This window comes from Neomonachus schauinslandi, chromosome 4 (assembly GCF_002201575.2).
Source record: "Neomonachus schauinslandi chromosome 4, ASM220157v2, whole genome shotgun sequence".
Lineage (NCBI taxonomy): Eukaryota > Metazoa > Chordata > Mammalia > Carnivora > Phocidae > Neomonachus > Neomonachus schauinslandi.
Genome location: NC_058406.1, coordinates 75782126 through 75802774, shown reverse-complemented (window position 1 = coordinate 75802774; position 20649 = coordinate 75782126). Strand labels below are relative to the sequence as shown.

The 20649-nt window shown below is 41.6% G+C and overlaps 1 protein-coding gene across 3 annotated transcripts in view; it reads left to right on the top strand.

Annotated features, from left to right (window-relative positions):
* Positions 1–20649, top strand: part of TGFBR3 (transforming growth factor beta receptor 3) — a 198592-nt gene that overhangs the window by 6447 nt on the left and 171496 nt on the right. For all 3 annotated transcript variants that reach the window (XM_044914557.1, XM_044914556.1, XM_044914558.1), the window contains exon 2: positions 18033–18204. In XM_044914557.1, coding sequence (XP_044770492.1) covers positions 18117–18204 — 88 coding nt within the window. In that variant the 5' untranslated portion in view covers positions 18033–18116. The remainder of the gene's footprint in view (positions 1–18032; positions 18205–20649) is intronic.

The window sequence follows — 20649 nt, the reverse complement described above, 5'->3', positions numbered from 1 at the left end:
TTAGTGTGTGGGCTAATACGGTTTCCTGTAGAACTTGTCCTACTAAATTCTTCAAAATAGTTCCAGAAAGCATTCCATTTAGATACCTTGCTGGGTGTAGGGCTTTTGGTGATGTTCAAACGGGAGATAACTGAACACAAAGCAGGATTCTATTTAGCTTAACCATGTAGAAAAGGGAGGGTAGCATCTGATTCATTAGGACAAAATGCACTTTTGTATAATAACGAGGGATTTAAGTGTTTTCTTTGGAATTAAGATATATTTTAAGTAGGTATATAGGTAAAAGGTTTGCAAAAGAAACTTTGCTAAGGCCGAGGTTCTCTAGTTGGCAACTCCTGTAACCCCAAAGATCCTGTTCTCTGAAGCCAGGAACAAGCAGTCTGTTTCCAATTATATATCACAAAAATAGGGAAATCAAGCCAAGGAAAATGATCATTTGGGGGTTGGGTTGCTTTTTTGTAGAGGGTAAAGGAGAAAGGACTGTAGATGCACATTTAAAAAAAATCTGTTAGTCTTTCTGGTTGGCTTTCAAATTTTTCTCAAGTGTTTTGTATTGGAAATTAAGAATAAATCTGGGATTAAAAACTCCTCCCTCAGCTCCTTTTTGTTTCTCAGAGAGCAAAGAGAAGAGTAGTCAGGCAGATTCTGCTGACACTGGCTGGTGTTTTTGGTAAAGCCTTTTCCAGTCCCAAAGGTGTCTGGTTATGGACTCCCAGCATCATACCAGGTAGTCGGTGCTGTGGGGTTTTTGTTACACTTTTTACCTTACTCAGATGGAAATGTGGTCCCTGCTGCTGAGCATTACTCTGCTGGTGAAGAAAGGCTAGGGATGCTGGTGTGAGAAGCCTAACTGGAAGTTGGATGTGTGGGTGCATCTCGTGTCCTCATCACTTGTCAGAAGCACCTAGGCTTTCTGAATGCCTGTGGCTAGTTTCAGGATTAGTGGTCCTGTGAGAGCCAGGTGTTAACTAAGAAATCTCCTTTCCGCTGCCAGAAGATCACCCCCAGCAGATCTTAGTTCCTGTTTCTCACACCTTACACCTCCACAGAGTATTGAATAAAACTTTCTTCATGGTACAGAATCTTTGGTAACAAGGTCATCTGTTGGGGCTAGTGGTGTTTGGCTCTTGGCTCATTTCTTCTCACCTCCTGTTAAACTCTTCAGCCTGCTGCAGGCAGGCTCCCACACCCACCATACTAAGACATATTAAGGTGCTAGAAAAGGTGCAAAGTGCAAAATTCGTGCTTGCTTTCAGTCAGCATCTATCTCCATTGTCCTCTCTCGGGGGCCTTTGCTGCTTAACTCTTGTCTTTTCCCTGTGTTTAATCATCTTAATTTCCCTGGAGCTACTTCAGGTTTTCCCCTTTCCTTCCCCATCTCTCTTCAGGTTTCTTTTCCAGTGCTTGATCACTACGTGCTGGCATTCTCTGATGTTCTATATTTTCCCTTTCCCTTCTCTTCTCAGTTTACATTTAGTCGTTCATATTTCCATGCCTCAATGGCCATGTCTCTGCCAGTAACTTCCAGTTTTATATTTCATACCCTTATTTCTAGCAGCTACCTGGTTGTTCTGTAGGTCTTTCTGTTAAAACCAAGTCCCAAACCCAACATGCTCTTTCTCTGTGGTCCCCAGTCGCAATCCTTCATTTCCTCCGTCAGTAAATGGCACCAGTTAGCAAGCGAGGAGCCTCAGGCACACTAAACTTCCTTCTGCTTACTTCCCTGACCTGAATAACACCAGTGACATGTGGCTTACCTTTTTAGCAGATCTCAGCTGACCTTTTTTTCTCCATTTCCAAATCATCGTCTCCCGTGCATTACTGCACAGGTCCTCCAGTTAGTTTTCCTGGCTTCAACATCTCTCTCTCCCATTATTCATCCATTTTGGTTGGTACCTTCTAAAACACAGATCTGTGTTTTCATTTCTTGTATTTTTTTTTAAAGATTTTATTTATTTATTTGAGAGAGAGAGAATGAAAGACAGCGAGCATGAGAGGGAGGAGGGTCAGAGGGAGAAGCAGACTCCCCGCCGAGCAGGGAGCCCGATGCGGGACTCGATCCCGGGACTCCAGGATCATGACCTGAGCCGAAGGCAGTCGCTTAACCGACTGAGCCACCCAGGCGCCCCATTTCTTGTATTTTAAAAGTCACTGCTGTTCCATTATCCTTGGCACGAGATGTCCAGTTATTAACAGTGTAGCTTCAGCCTGCTTTTTCAAGCCGTTTCTCTTTCCACTTCTCCCTGAACCTCACTATGCTCATACTAGAGTCCTTATGGTTTCCAGAGCATGTCTCGTGCTCTCATGCTCTGTTGCTTTTGTACTTCTCTCTCCTTTAGCATCCCCCGCTTCCCTTCTCTGGTGGTCTCTTGCTTACTCATCCAGGCTCTCTCTCTCTCTCTGTTGTCAGTGTCTGTGGAGAAGCTACACAGACCTGGCAGGTGGGTTAGTTGCTTCTTCCCTTAGTTTCTCTTACAGGACTTCTGCTACCTCCTGAGAACTCACTTTCTTTCTCTGCGAGATTGTGGACTTTCCTAGAGTAGGATTGAGTCTCATCATCTCTGTATCCTGAAAGTGTGGCATGGGCTTGGCCTATAATGTATATTGTCAAATTGAATTCCTCAACTCAGGTCTACTTCACTGAAAGGTTTGGGGAGAGATGAGGCTTCCAGTGGATATAAACTGTAACTGTATAGAAAATGCAAAGGACATAAACTCAGAATCATAGTTTAGTGGTTAGAGTGGTGGTTAGAAATAATCCTCCTTAAGTCCCTCTAAAGATGAGAACAGCCAGGTACCAGGAGGTTAGGTGGCCTGCCCAAGATCACACAGCTGGGGAGTAGTTCTTCTTACTTTATTTCTCTGCAGTATACTCCACCCAATAGCCAGAATGACCGTGACAAAGCCTAAGTCAGATCCTGTCATTGCTCTGCTTAAAACACTCTAATGTTCCTATCTTTCTCAGTGTAAAAGCCAGAATCCTTACAATGATTTGTAAAGCTGCACACAGCCAGCCATGACTCCCTTGGTGATTACCTCTTTCGACCTCATTCCTGTGCTCTCTGGTTCACTCTCTGTGCTCCAGTGGCCTGGCCTGCTGGCTCTTTCCTGAGCATTCCAAACATGCTGTCTCAGGACCTTTGCACGTGCTGTTTCCTTTGCTTGGAATGTTTTTCTCTTACATATCTTCAGAGTTCACTTCCTGTAGGTCCTTACCCCAAACAAAGAAACAAACCAAACCAAAGACCCCAAATATTTCCTTTCCTTCTTCTCTGTTTTGTTTTCTTAGCATTTATCTCTCTCATATACAGTTATATATTTTGTTTATAATTTGTCTCCTTTAACTAGAAGGTAAGCTCCGTGAGAGCAGGGATTTTTATGTTTTGTTCCCTACTGAATCCCTGTACCTGGAGCAGTGCTATTATGGAGCAGGCCCTTGATAAGTATTTATTAGATGAATAAATGAATGAGAAGATCTTGTGGATTTCTTATAGCTCCAGTAAAATGTATACTTATGACATTACAAAGGGAAAACCATCAGGTCTGTCTAAAAGGATGAGAATCTGATGTTTAAAAAGCCTCATTCAAGACCTGTCATACTAGAACATTGACCTCTTTTTAATTGACTGAAAACAGCAACCGTGGGCTCTCCCCAGCCTTACAAGTGGTTTGGGAAGATTCCCAGTTAACCTGTCACAGGCTTGGGCTTGCTGTGGTTTCTCTCTGCCTGTGATTTGCCCTTTAACCCATTGGGTTGCACAGATGAAAAGTAAACATAGCATTAAAGAAAAGAGCAGGGGGAGAGGGTATAGGGCAGAGGAGCAGAATTTCCCTGCGGCCCCGACATCTTCCCTTGGCTCTGGGCCCATCCACAGGGCCACTCACTGTACCTTCCTGAGTTGCTTCAGGGCTGTGCTCTAAGGAACAGTCTGGAGACTGCCAGGCCAGATGACTCTTGAATTTTGCTTTGATGTTCTAATTTCTTTGAAAAGAAACGTTAAGTTTAGGCCAAAAGGACAATGGAGAAAGGTTGTTTTTTTTTTTTTTTTTTTTTTTTTTTAATTAAAATATGTCCTAATTTTGAAGAGAAGTTTTAACCCTTCTCAAGACAGGATTGCAGTTGAAATTACCACCTGCTTCTGTCAGTGATGCTAGTGAGGAGTCAAGACTGGTGAGATCTGTTTTATGAAACCAATGACTTAAATCCAAGGGACAATAAATTACAGTTCTGAAGAAGCATCTGATTCTTGGGGGTAGGGGTTATATTGAATGAAGAGTATAATCTCTAATGGTGTAACAGGGATCTTAGAGTGATTTGCCTCCTGCTCGTTTTGTGATAACATCAGTGTGGTTCCCACAGAGTCTTCCTCATCAGGACAGGAAGCCCAGCTAAGGAAGTCGAAGGTTTAGGAGGAAGTTATTGGCCATGTACAAAGCTAACAGCGTAATTTAACCCTTGGATTCAAAACTATCAAATTGAAAATAAATTGTCTTGAACGGAGATGTTATCAATGACCTAGTTAAAATTCATAGCCACCATTTCCTGAAACCTAAGAACATACTAGGTATTAAGTGCTTTGTGTGTTATTAATTTACTTAATTCTAATAACAACCCCATTAGGGAAATAGAATCATTATTTCTACTTTATAGCTGAGACTTGGAGGTATTTAGTAAGCTGCCCACAGCTACACTGGTAGGAAGAGGCAGGGCAGGAACCCAGGTAGGCCGGGGGTGGTCCCCACACATACCGCTATACTGTGCTGTATGTAGTCTGCTCTGCAAACACACCAAGTGTGTACTCCCTGCAGGGTCTTTACACTTGCTATCCCCACTGTCTGGGATGCGTTTCTTTCTTAGCTCTATCTCACACCCCTGTGCTGAAATGCTACCTCATCTGACAGGCCCTCTAACTGGTAACCAATTCCACTGTGTGTGTGTGTGGGGGGGGGGGGGGTCTTCCCTAACACCGCCAATTCTGACACTATTTACCATCTACCTGGAGAGATAACCTTAGATTCTACAGGTTAAGAGCTTAGTTGCATAAGACTGCCCTCTCACTTGAGGGGTCACAAGCGCAGGCTACAGATTGGAGGTTCCCACCACCCCCTCTTCGGGTTTGATTAATTTGCTAGAACGGCTCACAGAACTCAGAAAAATATTTTACTTACTAGATTACTGGTTTCTTATAAAAGAATATAACTCAGCGGGGCGCCTCGGTGGCTCAGTCATTAAGCGTCTGCCTTCGGCTCAGGTCATGGTCCCAGGGTCCTGGGATCGAGCCCTGCATCGGTCTCCCTTCTCCGCGGGAGGCCTGCTTCTCCTTCTCCCACTCCCCCTGCTTGTGTTCCCTCTCTCACTGCTTCTCTCTTTGTCAAATAAATAAAATCTTAAAAAAAAAAAAAAGAATATAACTCAGGAACAGCCAGATGGAAGAGATGCATAGGGCAAGGTATGGGAAAAGGGCATAGAGCTTCCACGCTGTCTGGGCAAGCCACTCTCCCCAGTCTCTATGTATTTACCAACATGGCAGCTCTCCAAACCCCATCCTTTAGGTTTTTTTACAGAGGTTGTGTTCATAGGCATGGTTGATAAAAATCTTTGGCCATTGGCAATTGAGTCAACCTCTAGCTCCTCTCTGAAAAAGAACTGAAAGGTCCAACCCTCTAATGACCTGGTTGGTTCTCCTGGTAAGTAGCCCTATTCTGAGGTAGGGTCTGGAGGTCACCTCATTAACACAACAAAAGACACCTTTATTCCTGTCATCACTTAGGAAATTCCAGGGATTTTAGGAACTTTGTGCCGGAAATAGGGATGAAGACCAAATATATATTTCTCCATTATAAATCACAACATCACACCTTCCATGACCATCCTATCTAAAATAACATCCGTCCTCTCAACACTCTTTCTCCTTAAACTGCTTTATTTTTCTTTCATATGACTTCCATCACTTGACACATTACAAAGTTGTTGTCTTTCTCCCCCATGAGAAGGTAAACTCCATGAAAACAGTATCATGTTTAGTTCACTGCCGTGTCCCCAGCTTCCTGAACAAGTGCCTGGCACGTGGTAGGTGCTAATACATGTTTATTGAGTGAATGAATGAAGTAAAATAAAACTAATTGAGCCTCGCCTCTCTGGTTTCAAAACAAAATAAGTTACCTCAGGTCGGATTGAATCAGGCTGCCCACTAGCTAGAAGGTGACCGTCTGTGCAGGGCCTGGTTGGCATCCATAGAGGAGAAGCTCCCGTTTGTAGTGTTAAGAGAATCAGACAGACCTGGGCTCAGAAGCTGGTGCCAGGACTTAACCAGCTGGTGGCCCAGGGGTGGTTGAGCGTCTGGGAGCCTCACTTTTCGCACTATAGAGTAAAGGATATCTGTCTTGTTGGGTTGTTGAGAGGATGAAATGAGAAATTGTGAAAAACACAGTAGGTGCTCAGTAGGTGGTAGCTGAGATATTTTGTGGGGTCGGAAGAGGAAAGCAGCGTGTTAGCCTCTAAATAAGAAGGGGAATGTGGAATAAAAACACGAACAACCACAGAATAATTACAAAGCAGAATGTGGACAAGTCTTGGCTGTGCTACTAACTAGCTGTGTAACGGTGGGCCAGTCACCAAGCCTTTCTAATTCCTGGTTTGCTAATCTGTAAAATTAGAGGGCTGGAGTGAATATTCTCCATTTCTAACATTCTGGGTCGGCTCTGAGTAGAAGATAACATGGAACAAATTATACACAAAATGTCAAGGAGACTGTGTTCACAGTGGGTGGGATTAATCAGAATGGTTTTTAGAATGAGGTGAGGGGAATGAGTAGAGTTCATGGAGTTTGAGGAAAATGGCAGGGTTTTTTTTTTTTTAAGAGTATTTATTTATTTATTTGAGAGGAGAGAGAGCACAAGCAGAGGGAGAGGCAGAGGGAGAAGGAGAAGGAGGCTCCCCGCTGAGCAGGGTGCCTCACGTGGGCTCAATCCCAGGACCCTGGGATCATGACCTGAGCCGAAGGCAGACGCTTAACCGACTGAGCCACCCAGGTGCCCCCAAAATAGGCAGTTCTGATAAAATGGGCAGATCTGACAAAATTCAAGTTTTGTGTGTGCCTACAGTGCTCAGAAAATAATGATTTAAATATTTTTTGTTTATATAAGCTATGTATTAAAAATAGCTACTGTAGTATTAGTATCTTATTTACACTTATGTTGTCAAATTGAATGTTTTTCTCGGATAATACCTTCCAGTTTTGTGAAGTCATTTGTACTAGCCATTGCATGATCATGTATTTCAAATTTCCACAAGTGTATTTGAAGTCTCATTTTATAGGAGGGATTCAGAATTAGTTGTTAGTCCATATAAGGACAACTAATAAGTAAGATATAGAATAAAAGATTTTCTTGTTTTATCTCTTCATATTAGAGATGAAGAAATTAAAGCCCAGAACGGAGTGACTTGTCTGAGCTTGTAAAACACGTAGATATCAGAACTCCTGTCCCTCCTGTTCCTTTGAAGCTGCCTGAGGAATAGGTTCTTTCTTATACACAGCTCTTATTTGTTGGTTTATCATTTATTATTGAGAAATATTTTGATAATTCACCGTTCTTCCATACTTTTAACTAGAATGTACATAGTCGTGTTTTATACTTGCTACCCATTCTGGTACCTTCATTGGATGCCTACTGTATGCCAAGTATGTAGACTATTACTACTACCAGCTAGACTGAGATCCTTCTTTCTAGAGTGAACAGATGTAGGAAAGCCATACCTGGAATGAAATCATCACATAAACATTTACCTGCAGAGTTGACTTGCATTACATTCCATGTCCAAGTTTAACTTCTTCTGAGGGAATAGGAGGCTTCCTTAAAGAAGTAGTGCTTATACACAGAGTTGAGACCTGAAGATATTGGTAAGCGGCTGTGTTAGGGAGACTATGGAAGGTCATTGAGTTCCAGCACAGTTGGGAGTACTGCTTCTGGAAGCAAGGGCTTGGCCCTTTTGTGGGACAGAATTGAGGCAGGTGTGGCTGGAGCATGCAGAGGATGAGGTCAGACTAAGTAGTCAACATCCAGCAGTCATGGGCAGGGTTTTGGTTTTTATCTTTGACAGCAGTGGGTGACCACTGAAGGGTTTTAATTCTTTTTTTTTTTCTTTTTAAAGATTTTATTTATTTATTTGACAGAGAGAGAGAGAGAGAGAGACCAGGAACACAAGCAGGAGGAGTGGGAGAGGGAGAAGCAGGCTCCCCGCCAAGCAGGGACCCGATGCGGAGCTTGATCCCAGGACCCTGGGATCATTACCTGAGCCGAAGGCAGATGCTTAACGGACTGAGCCACCCAGGGGCCCCGAAGGGTTTTAATTCTTAATGTTTCACATGCCTTGGCTGCTGAGCCCTCTTTTTACCAAATAATATCAGTTAAATAATTGAAATGTTATCTATTGAAGGATTACCCCCATTTATGAGATAGAATGTTATATTGGAAGTCAGTGAGAGGAAGAAAAAAGTAAGTGCTTAATTGCAGTTAGCAGAATAGAATAGTCTACTGCTGAAGTGTTTATTCTGAATTCATATATTTGCAGAATCCCTGTGAATATAAATAATCATGTGACTAAAATATTTTAGTAAATTACTGTATATTGTGCAAAATAGTCTAATGGAGGTCTAATAGATGTAGCTTCTGCAAAGTTTTTTTAATGGCTTAGTGCTTGCTTGCTAGGGCCTAAAGGATGATGACTGGTGTACTGAGGATATTCAGATGTGCTGACTTTTGCTGGAATAATTGTGGCCTCCGTGATTTAATAAGCCCTTTTGGTGGATAGCTGATTCCTCACTCCAGGCAGCTTGGTTGGTGGCCGTGCCAGGCTGAGTTCCTCAGCTTCCGGCTAAACCCCTGAAGCTAATTTGGGAATCATAAGGTAGAGTCAAGGAGGGCCCATGCAGCCAGATCCCTGTAACTTATACCGGAGTTGTTGAGACAGTAGCTTTATTCAGAACAGCTTTGCAATCTTATGACTATCTTTAGGACTCCTATCTTGTATTGAGTTTGGAGTCATCGTTTTTTGGTAATGTAGGTTTGTTTTTTTTTTTAAATTCTAGACAATGAAGTCTAATCCCCAAATTAATAAAAATTTGATATAAACTATATTATTTTGCTACTAGTAATTTGCTTGGTTTTTTGAAAGTCTAGGGGTATTTTAACTGTAAAAAACCTCAATGACTATTTTTGTTTTCTGAATGTACTGTGTGGGCCTGATATTGTTTTAGGTACCGTGCCCATATTCTATCTCATATATTACAATCAGAATGTCATTAACATCTTACAGATAAGGGGGTGGTAGAGGCTGTCCAAAGTGAACATGTCTGGTTAGGCCAGGTTTGGAATCCCCAAGCACACAGTTCTCTGTTAATTTTAGCTTAAAATTACAAGCAACAGAAATCTTTGGATGCAAAAATATTAAATGTGAAAGGTGGTTCTTGGAATATTGCAAGGGTGGGTGAAAAATCCTAGTTTGTGAACTTGAACAAAACGTGGTCTTTCACAACAATGCGAAATGTATCCATGCCCACCCTCCCCTTTCTGCTGTATTTAGCTTGGGCAATGAGGTCTGCTGTGCTTGGGATAGACAGAGGGGCTTTTAAGGACTGACTGAAGGTGAGCCCCAAAGAAACTAAGGATGCTGGGGCCAGAGATGTGTTGGTCACACTCTCAGTCAAGAGTGAGGGTGGGCCAGGCCCTGGAGGTGCCGGGGAGAGTAGAGTCCATCTTCTCTGCACATCTTGTAACCTCTGCACCTCCTGCCTCCCTTCCCATTGAATCTTCATGTGGAATTCCTTCCCATATGTAAGGTAGTTCAAAAGTAATTCTTTTTTTCCCTGCCCCTGTTAGCCACAGAATGGTGGGATTTTAAATGAATCTTAGGCCTCAGGATCATTCTCCTTGGTAGAGATAGTCAACTGTGACAAATAATGATAGCTCTCTGCTGTTACATGTATAATCTCATTTGATTCTTGGAATGACCCTGTGGTGTAAGTAGGGTTAGTTTCATCTTAAAAATGAAGAAACGGGGTTGGGGCACCTGGGTGGCTCAGTTGGTTAAGCATCTGACTCTTGATTTCGGCTCAGGTCATGATCTCAGGGTCCTGGGATCCAGGATCCTGGGGCTCCCTGCTCATCAGGAGCTTGCTTCTCCCTCTGCCCCTCCCCCCTGCTCATGTGTACACATGTGCTCTCTCTCTCTCTCTCAAATAAATAAATAAAATCTTAAAAAAAGAAGAAGAAGAAGAAACCGGGGCTCCATTCCGATCTAAACCTCTTGTCTGATCTGCTATAAGAGTCTTTTTTTTTTTTTTTTAAAGATTTTATTTATTCATCAGAGACAGAGAGGCAGAGGGCGAAGCAGGCTCCCCACCGAGCAGGGAGCCCGATGCGGGACTCGATCCCAGGACCCTGGGATCATGACCTGAGCCGAAGGCAGACGCTCAACCATCTGAGCCACCCAGGTGCCCCAGTCTTTTTTTTTTAATTAAAGATTTTATTTTTAAATAATCTTTATACCCAATGTGGGGCTCAAACTTACAACCCAGGATCAAGAGTCGCAAGTTCTACCAACTGAGCCAGACAGGTGCTCCTCTGCTTTAAGAGTCTCAATGGATCTTCCATGCACTCTGGGCTCCCTTCAGTCTGTTCTCTATAGGGTACTCAAGGAAATCTTTATTATTTTTTTTTTAAAGATTTTATTTATTTATTCATGAGAGACAGAGAGAGAGAGAGAGAGGCAGAGGGAGAAGCAGGCTTCCCGCGGAGCAGGGAGCCCAATGTGGGACTCGATTCCAGGACCCTGGGATCATGACCTGAGCCGAAGGCAGACGCTTAACCATCTAAGCCACCCAGGCGCCCGGAAATCTTTATTTTTAATTTTTATTTTTTTCTAGTTATATTGAGATATAATTGACACAAAGCATTGTATAAGTTTAAGGTGTAAAACATAATGATATATATGTATATATAGTAAAATGATCACCACAGTATAAGTTTACTTAATGTCCATCACCACACTTAGTTACAAATTTCTTTTCTTGTGATAAAAACTTTTAAGATTTACTCTCTTAGCAACTTTCAAATATACCATACAGTATTGTTAACATGTTGTCATCATGTTGTATATTATATTCCCAGGACTTAATTTATCTTATAACTGATGTTTGTATCTTTTGACCACCTTCCCCACTTCCCCTACCCCTTACCTCTGGCAACCACCAGTCTGTTCTCTGTTCTGTGTTTCTTTTCTTTCTTTCTTTCTTTTTTTTTAAGTTGACTCCACACCCAGCGTGGAGCCCAGTGTGGGGTTTGAACTCAAGACCCTGAGATCAAGACCTGAGCTGAGATCAAGAGTCATATTCTTAACCGACTGAGCCACCCAGGTGCCCCTGTTCTGTTTCTATGAGTTTGGCTTAGATTCTACATACAAGTGAGCTCATACACTATTTGTCTTTCTCTGTTTGACTTATTTCGCTTAGCATAATGCCCATGAGGTCCATCTATGTTGTTGCAAATGCAGGATTTCCTGTGTGTGTGTGTGTGTGTGTGTGTGTGTGTGTGTGTGTGGCCGAATAGTATTCCATTGTGCATATATACTGCATTTTCTTTATCCATTCATCTTTTGATGGATGCTTGGGTTGTTTCCAGGTCTTGGCTGGAACACAGGGGTACAGGTATCTCTTCAGCATAGTGATTTCATTTCCTTTGGATATATACCCAGAAGTGGAGTTGCTAGATCATATGGTAGTTCTATTTTTAATTTTTTGAGGACTCTCCATACTGTTTTCCATAGGGCCTATTTTTAAGTAAATTCTATGCCCAACATGGGGCTTGAACTCATGGTCCTAAGATCAAGAGCCGCAGCTCTACCAAATGAGCTAGCCAGGTGCCCCTGTCCTGGGGAAATCTTAACCCAGTAGATCCCACCACTTACCTGCTTAAACCCTTTCTTGAGCCTTATTCCTCTCCTTTCCCTTTTGGATTTTCAGCCTTGCTCCCTCCAGCATCAGGGACCTGTAATAGTTCCTCTACCTGTAATGTCATCCCTCACCCTCCACTTATCCTTCAGTTTGTGGGTACTTTTTCTTTAGATCTCTTATCATAGTGTCTAATTACAAATTTGTGAATATTGGTTGGTTTATCCCACCAGCCCCTGAGGACAAAGAACATATCTCTTTGCTTGGCCATTATATTCCCATTGCCTGCCATGGAGTAAGCAATAACTAAAGACTTGCTGAAGGAAGACATGAAGCTCAGGAAATTAAATATCTTGCCTAATGTAACAAATGGTTTTACTTCTATCTGGAATATAAGCTCCATGAGGGCAAGATTTTTGGCTCCTTTTTTCACTGCTATATCCTTGGCATCTTCAACAGTGCCTGGTTTATAGTAGTAAATATTTGTTAAATGTTGTGTTTGAATGCGATTCCAAAGATTTAAAAAAAATTTTTTTTATTTTTACTTTAATTGTTTAAAAAAAGATTTATTCATTTTAAAGAGAGTGAGGTGCGGGGAGGGAGAGAGAAACTTAAGCAGACTCCATGCTGAGTGTGGAGCCTGACGTGGAGCTCAATCTCATGACTCTGAGATCAGGACCAAGAGTCGATGCTTAACTGACTGCGCCACCCAGGTGACTGGATTCCAGAGATTTCTTCTCCAAACCCAGGACTTTTCCCTTTTTTGCCAAATCTGTCTGAAAATGGGGATTTGGAATTACCAGTTTCTCTTTATAGTAGAAATCTGAGAGTTGCTGTTGTGATTCAGTAAGGTGGCTTTGCTTTTTCTGTGTACGGGTCTCAAAGGGCATCCAAATGTCATTAGACAAACAGCAGTATCTCTTCTACATCCTGTATACCCCTTTTTACAGGCTGCCAAGCTAGATATTGATGTCATCCATCCTGCCTCTTTTCTTAAATCCCCTGAATAACATGTTGAATAACCATCAGAACAATTCCTCTACTGGCTTTTATTTAACTGTTTTCAGACTTAACAGTATATTTCTCTCTCAAAAATTCACTTACGTGTCAGACCAGAGACATTTTAATGATCTGCTAAAAAATAATTTCATGTTTAAGGTACCAGAAACTCAGGTGTTATTTACCATTTGAGTTTAAGGAATGGTAATTTTTTTTTTTATTCCACTCAATATATCTCTGTCTTGAAGATCTTCAAATTTGTTGAATATTTTCCTAAATAGTCTTAGTGTTAAGATATGACCGTATACAAGTTTGTGCTTCATCTTGCGCTTTGCATTTTCAGAGAACTTGGAGTCCTACAGCGTTATCAAGGATTCTTGATTTGTTAGAGTTGCCACTTATAGTCCTGAAGTCAAGTCACGGATTGTGATCAGTAATGATTTGTGTGGAGGGTATATGTCAACATGCAGGTCCCATTGTCTGACGGCAGCTCTGGCAGGCTTCTCTCTCTCTTGGAAAAACTGTTCTGTTATCAGAGATTGAGAATTGAGAGGGAGAAAATTGTTCCTTGTTTGTGGTGACAGATCTGGATCTAGGAGGTAGAGCCTGTCATGGGAAGACCTGGTTTCTAGTCTTAGCATTGCCGTATTACCCTGGGCAAGTGCTGGGCTTGGAGTTTGGGTTCCTCTTCATCAATGAAATCATGTTGATCTCTTCCAGCTTTAAAAGCTGTTACTTATCTCTAGCATGCCAATTCCTTTAATTGGGAAATTGATACACTTCATGTTCATTGTAAATTCTGATCTTAAATAATCTCATGTATATAGCCATCTGTGTTAGACATGTAAGGGGAAGTTAGTAATTTCTCTTGCTGGCTTTTAGCCTATTGCCAGACATCATTTTACCACGTTTTTCCTCTAAGATAGAGAAAGTTACGCCTTTTTAAAAAAACATCCGGATCAACCCAGGGAATACTGTTCCCAACCAGTTCCTTTTGAACATTGGTTTAACCCATGATGGTTTTCATTTGGGGAGGGGTTTTTCAGCTAATCCCTCTCTTTACCTGTGCATACTATTGGATCACTAGAGAATGTGGGGCAGCACACTCCGTTTAATGGCCTCAGAAATAGACACAGAGGAGCTCTGAAATTAGAAGAATTAGTATCACATTTGTGTGTGTGTGTGTGTATATTTTATGTCCATTAAGCTCTCAGAAATTTTTTTTGCTCATTTGTAGGCACTAAAAGTACTGGTACCCTTTGAACGGAACACATTGCTTTGCAATGTGGACAAAATGACTGTTGCACAGTGAACCCCAAATTGTTCCTTCAAGATCACAGAGTACTTCATTTATATTTCTCAAGGAAGCATTTAGTTTATAAAGACCAAAGATACTCAGTGAGTTTAGAAACCCAGGGTGGGGAGTCCCTGCTCTTTGCAAATTGAGCATGATATAACCTTACGGAACAAAACAGGAGTTTGTATTTCCGATCTACAACTTTCTAGGAGCCTCGATCATCCAGCATTCTTCTAGTTGGGGAACTGATCCCTAGGCTGTACGTTAAGGTGCTGATGTGTACAAGTCTTAGCCAATATTGGAGTTCCACAGAATGGGAATGACATGCTTCCCTTTTTATTCTCCTCCGCCTTAGGATCCTGTCACCACATTGAGAAGATTAGACAAAAACTCTTTGCAGTTTATTTTCTTTTTGAACAAGTTACATTACGGAGGGACTTTTAAGCTAAAAGAAGAAAAGCTCCCTCTTTGTTAGAAGCAGCAGTGGGTAGTTTCAACTTGTCTTGGACTTCCTCGGAGATGTTTTAAAATCCGGTATAAACTTGCTGTGGTTTGCCTTTGGGCATCAAACTGTTTAGCTTGGCTCTGTTATATCTGTAATTGCTGCATTTTAATAATTGCCCAATATTCTTGTCAGCAATTTGCAGTCTATATTTTTAATAGAAGCTTTTGCCTTTCTTTCCACAGGTTCATTCAGACCTGGGTTAAGCCCCTGGATTAATGCTCACAGTCCCACAGACCCTCTGCAGCTGCGGCCGGGGGGGGCATAAGCTCATTAAATATTCCCGCAAGCCTCGTGTGGGTTATAGTTTATGTGCTCCATAAAAATCCTCTGGGAAGCCATCTTCTTCTGAGATCTCCTTACAGGGTTTTGCTTTATGAAAATTGCTCTTAGCATTTGCTGAAATAGCATATTCTTTTGGAGAGTTTTCCTTATCAATCCATTCAGGAAATTTAATTTTTTGGAGGGAAAAAATGGGTCAAATTATCTTTGCTGTCATTGACTTTTTTTTTTTTAAGACTATTTATTAGAGAGAGAGAGAGAGAGAGAGAGCATGAGTGGGAGAAGGGGCAGATGGGGAGGGAGAGGGAGAGAGAGAATCTTTCATGCAGCCTGATGCGGGGCTCCATCTCACAACCCTGAGATCATGACCTGAGCTGACCGACTGAGGCACCCAGGCGCCCTGCTGTCGTTGACTTTTTAAGTTCACAGAGGAGACTTCCAATTCATTTGAGATGATGTGGAGTTACGGTGACAGCAGTGTTGGACTTAAAGGGGTGATTGAAGTCAGTTTCATGCTTTCCAAAATTATCTACTTAGGCAGTTTTTGAGACAAGACCATTGTGTCACTAATGACTTGTGCCTCTACTTGACTGGTAATTTTGTTCTTTTAGTGATTCCACTCTTTAGCTTACCTCCTTTTTGTGTCTGTTGAAGTATTCATTTTCCAGTAAACAAAAGATTGAACTGATTTTATAGTAGCTGAGGATTACATAAATAAACATCCTAATTTTTCCATTTCATTGGTATAAATATACCTCAAAAGGAATGGACACGTAACATTTATTGATTGCTTATTATGTGTTCCCCACTGTTCTAAGCTTTACACACACACACATGCACGCACGCACGTGTGCATGCTAATGTAATCCTCACAATGGCCCATTTGATGGGGTCACGCATGCAGAATAATCTGCCCAGCATAACCCATTTGGTAGGTGGCAGAGTGGATTCATACCTAGGCAGGCTTTTAACTGCCATTGTAATCCATTTCTATTCATACTAGGCTTTTAATCACTATCGTGCATCAAGATTGAACAACAGTACCTCCTGCACATGTAATAATTTAGTTTCAAGGCATATGTAAAAAATTCTTTTGGATGTTAGAACTTTATTGTTATTTCTGGATAGGTAATACTTGCAAAACCCCAATGGTAGAAAACTCAAATGGGAATCAGTGAAAAGGCTCCTGTGCTCCTACCACTGCCCCCCAGTCATCCTCTTTCCCTCGTTACGGGCAATTAAAAAAAAAATTTTTTTTAGAGAGGGAGGAGGGTCAGGGCAGAGGGAAAGGGAGAGAGAGAATCTTAAGCAGGCTCCATGCCCAGCGTGGAGCCCAACACAGGGCTCCGTGTCACAACCCTGAGATCACGACCTGAGCTGAAATCAAGAGTCGGACATTTAATAGACTGAGCCACCCAAGGCACCCCGTGAAAAGAGGCATTTTATTTTATTTATTTATTTTTATTTTTTTTAAAGCTTTTTATTTATTTATTTGACAGAGAGAGACACAGCGAGAGAGGGAACACAAGCAGGGGGAGTGGGAGAGGGAGAAGCAGGCTTCCCGCAGAGCAGGGAGCCCATTGCGGGGCTCGATCCCAGGACCCCGGGATCATGACCTGAGCCGAAGGCAGACGCTTAATGACTGAGCCACCCAGGCGCCCCTGAAAAGAGGCATTTTAAATATCTTTTCCTTAACACTTGATGCAGTGAACTAAAACCATTTAATTAGAAACTCATTTTGCGGGACGCCTGGGTGGCTCAGTCGGTTAAACGTCTGCCTTCGGCTCAGGTCATATGATCCCAGGGTCCTGGGATCACGTCCCACATCAGGCTCCTTGCTCAGTGGGGAGCCTGCTTCTCCCTCTCCCTCTGCCTGCCGCTCCCTGCTGCTTGTGCTCTTTCTTTCTCTCTGTCAAATAAATAAATGAAATCTTAAAAAAAAAAAAAAAGAAACTTATTTTGCCATTGTTTTTTATATTTTTGCACTGCATTTACAAGTACCCAAACTGGCTTTGTCTCTGAAGGTAGCAAGCTGGTTCTGTAGATAGTGTTTCCTGGGTGCGGGTATGAAGGCTGCAGTTCCCGGCTATTTGAGATGGTTCCTGGAAACTCCATGATCTTGCCTTGTTCCGCACATAGATGAGACAGGGTCTTTGTGCTCTTAGCCAGTTGCTAGATACCTTCAATTCCTGATAAGAAGGAATCATGCCCTTACACAGAGCCTGGAACATAGTAGGTGCTCAATAAATGCTTGTTGAATTGAACAATTTCTGTGGGTTGTGCCAGGCTCAGGGATATAGGGCTGGAAAATACATTCGGTGTGTCTAAATGAAGTAATCTTTAAGACCATAGGAGGGATATTCAAGTTAAACAAATCACCATTAAAACTTGTCATTCAAGGCTCTGGATAGTATAAGGTTAGAAGGTACCTCTGGATCCTCTGATCCAGTAACCAGAGTCTCACATGGGGTTGAGAGACAGGGAAGACTTGTCTCCTGTTAAAATGTTGGCAAACAGTTGAAAAGAGAGCTTTCCTTTTCATGGTTCTTTATTTTTCACATTGATTCTAAATGCATTTTAATTTGATCCTTGGGATGACTCTGTCATTATAACATTAGACTGAGTCTCTGATCAGAGTTGTGTTTCCTTGTTGACACTAGGAAGTTCATGTGTCAAGCGTCATTGATTACTTTAGTGCCGCAGCATAACTGGTAATGTTCTATTATAGGTGCATCTTGATTTTCTTCTGTATTCCTAAAAATTTTATATAAAACCAAAGATTTAAAGTGTTAAAACTAAGCGTTTCTTTACAAAAGTATTTGCTTTAAAAATCTTTACTGGGTAATTAGCACCCCCACATCAGCTTACTGGAGTGCTGTCTAGGCATCTTGTAAGATAAATAAACCTTACACTTTTTAGAAATTCTTCATTTCACTTTAATGTGTATTTTTGAAAAGCAGTTTCTGCATTAAGTTTTCTTCTTGAAATATGTTTATTTTTACAGGCGATTTGAAAATTGGGAAGGAGGACTTTTAAGGCTACTTCTGATTTGCCAACACTGTCTACAGTCTGAAGCTGAGGTGACTGAATGGGGCACACTTTTAGAGAAATAAAAATGCCTTCTCACTATGTGATGGCCTTGTTTGCACTGATGAGTTCCTGTGTGGCCACTACAGGTAAGTTGCTGAATATAGATTTCACGTTCATTATATTCTTTCAGATATATTTTTCTTCAGTCTCTTGTTTGGAAGAACTTCGAAAATGTGAGGTTTATGCAAATTCTGAGTATTGTGAGTATTTATGTTTTTCAGGGACCTAAAATACTTGACGACAAATTACATAGTATGTTTGCCTAGGTTGTATTTCACTAGACTGGTGCTAGACATTCTAGAGTCAGTGACACAGATGTCTAACTAAACCTCAGGGTTGAGATGTGTAGAGAACAAATAATGCTGATGTGTCATCCCACTTAATTTTGCTCCATGCATAGATTACATTTATTTTCTTGTCCTAAATAAGAATGTCAAGAAAGCTTTTTTTGTTTTTTATCATAAAATAAATAGATCTACTGAGAGGTGACACCCCTGTCACAGGATGCTTAGGAAGTGTTAATTTTGCCTATTTAGGTATTTTAATGTGTAATTTTATAAAAAGTACAGAGCTGTGCTTCCTGGAGGCCACCAGAGTATGAGATTGGAGATAAGAAGCGAAAGACTTGGTGGGAACATTGTTGCTTAAGTAGGAGTATCAGATCCCCCACAGCATCATCTTAGCATTCCCAGTCAGGGATACTTAACAAATTTGGAAGGTTAATTTGCTCTGTTTTGTGGTAATTTGCTTTATGTCTGTTGTAGAATGAGCTACATGAAAGAATTTGTTGGACCAGTTCTGTAAACTGGCTGGTCTCAACAAGAAACACATTGACTTGAAAAATGATTAACCTCTTGGTTTTGGCTATTGAATTCACATACAAATGAGACGATAGTGATGATAATAATTGCCATTTATTGAGTGTGCACCACAACCCAGCACTGGGCTAAACAATTACAGAATCTAACAATGAATAAGGATATTCTTATTTCGTGAGCTCACTTAGTCACAGCTCTGAGGTAGGTAGGCTTATTTTTCCCATTTGACAAATGATGAGAGGAGGTGATGTGCACACTGTCATGTGGCTGGAAAGTGGAGGAGCCAGGTTTTGCATCTGTGGTCTTCACCTCTGTGCTGTACTGAAGAAGCCAGTAAGAAGTGGTGAAGGCTGGGGCGCCTGAGTGGCTCAGTCGGTTAAGCGTCTGCCTTCGGCTTAGGTCATAATCCCAGGGTCCTGGGATTGAGTCCTGCATGGGGCTCCCTGCTCAACCGGGCGTCTGCCTCTCCCTCTCCATCTGCCTCTCCCCCAGCTCAGGCTCTCTCTCGCTCTCTCTCAAATAAATAAATAAAATATTAAAAAAAAAAAAAAGAAGTGGGGAAGGCCGCAGTAAACTCAGACCAGGAGTCATTTGTAGGCACACAGGCTGAGTGCAAGTCAGTCTGCAGAACTTGGTTTATGAGGTTGCACAGCAGCATGTCCCCCCTCATTGCAAATATCTTGAGAGAAAGTTGGTAGTTTCTTTGTTTTGTTTTTTAAATGCCAGTGTGACTTTGAACTGCCCACTCTCTGTCAGCAGTTTCGTTTTGTCTCATGATTGAAGAGTTATTTGTCTCTTAGCCTGTGCATTAAAACTGATCTTAATTAAAATCTCATTGAAAAAGGATGCCTGGGTGGCTCAGTCAGTTAAGCGTCCGCCTTCAGCTCAGGTCATGATCCCAGGGTCCTGGAATCAAGCCCCGCATTGGGCTCTGCTTAGCGGGGAGCCTGCTTCTCCCTCTCCATCTGTCTACCTCTCTGCCTACTGTGATTTCTCTTTCTCTGTCGAATAAATAAATAAAATATTTAAAAAAAACTCACTGAAAAGTTGTAGCAAAAAAAAGAGAGAAAGAGAAATGGCTTGATGGAAAATGCTATTTTGATGACAAGAGGTATTACCATACTTGGTGGGTTTGAGGCAGAATTTTCTGCTTTTGCTGATGCCTGGGACAGACTAAAAAACATAACTGAAGAAGGTACTTCATGGGAAAGTGGTGAATTTGATGGCTCTGTATAGCCTTGATGTATTAGATAGTGACTCAGTTTTGGTTAAGACCTTCCTTGCTCTTTCAAGCCATGGGTAAAATATTTTTTGAGTTGTATACATACTCAAAATTTTGCTGAGAATTATGGTAAAATTGAAGATACAGTAGAATTACCAGTTTTGTAGCAACCTGAGGGAAATGATTAATGGTAGAGGTAGAGATGCCTTTTTTTTAATGCTAAATTTTTATTGAAATACAGTTTTCAGAGATAAACATACACATGAAAATGTGTAGCTCAGTATATTTTCATGAACTAAATACATCTTTGTGAACAGCATTTGAGATGCCTTTTTTTTTTTAAAGTAGGCTCCATGCTCATTGTGGAGCCCAATGTGGGGCTTGAACTCATGACCCTGAGATCAAGACCTGAGATGAGATCCATAATTGGACACTTAACCAACTGAGCCACCCAGGTGCCCAAGAGATGCCTTTTTGAAAAACTTATTGGC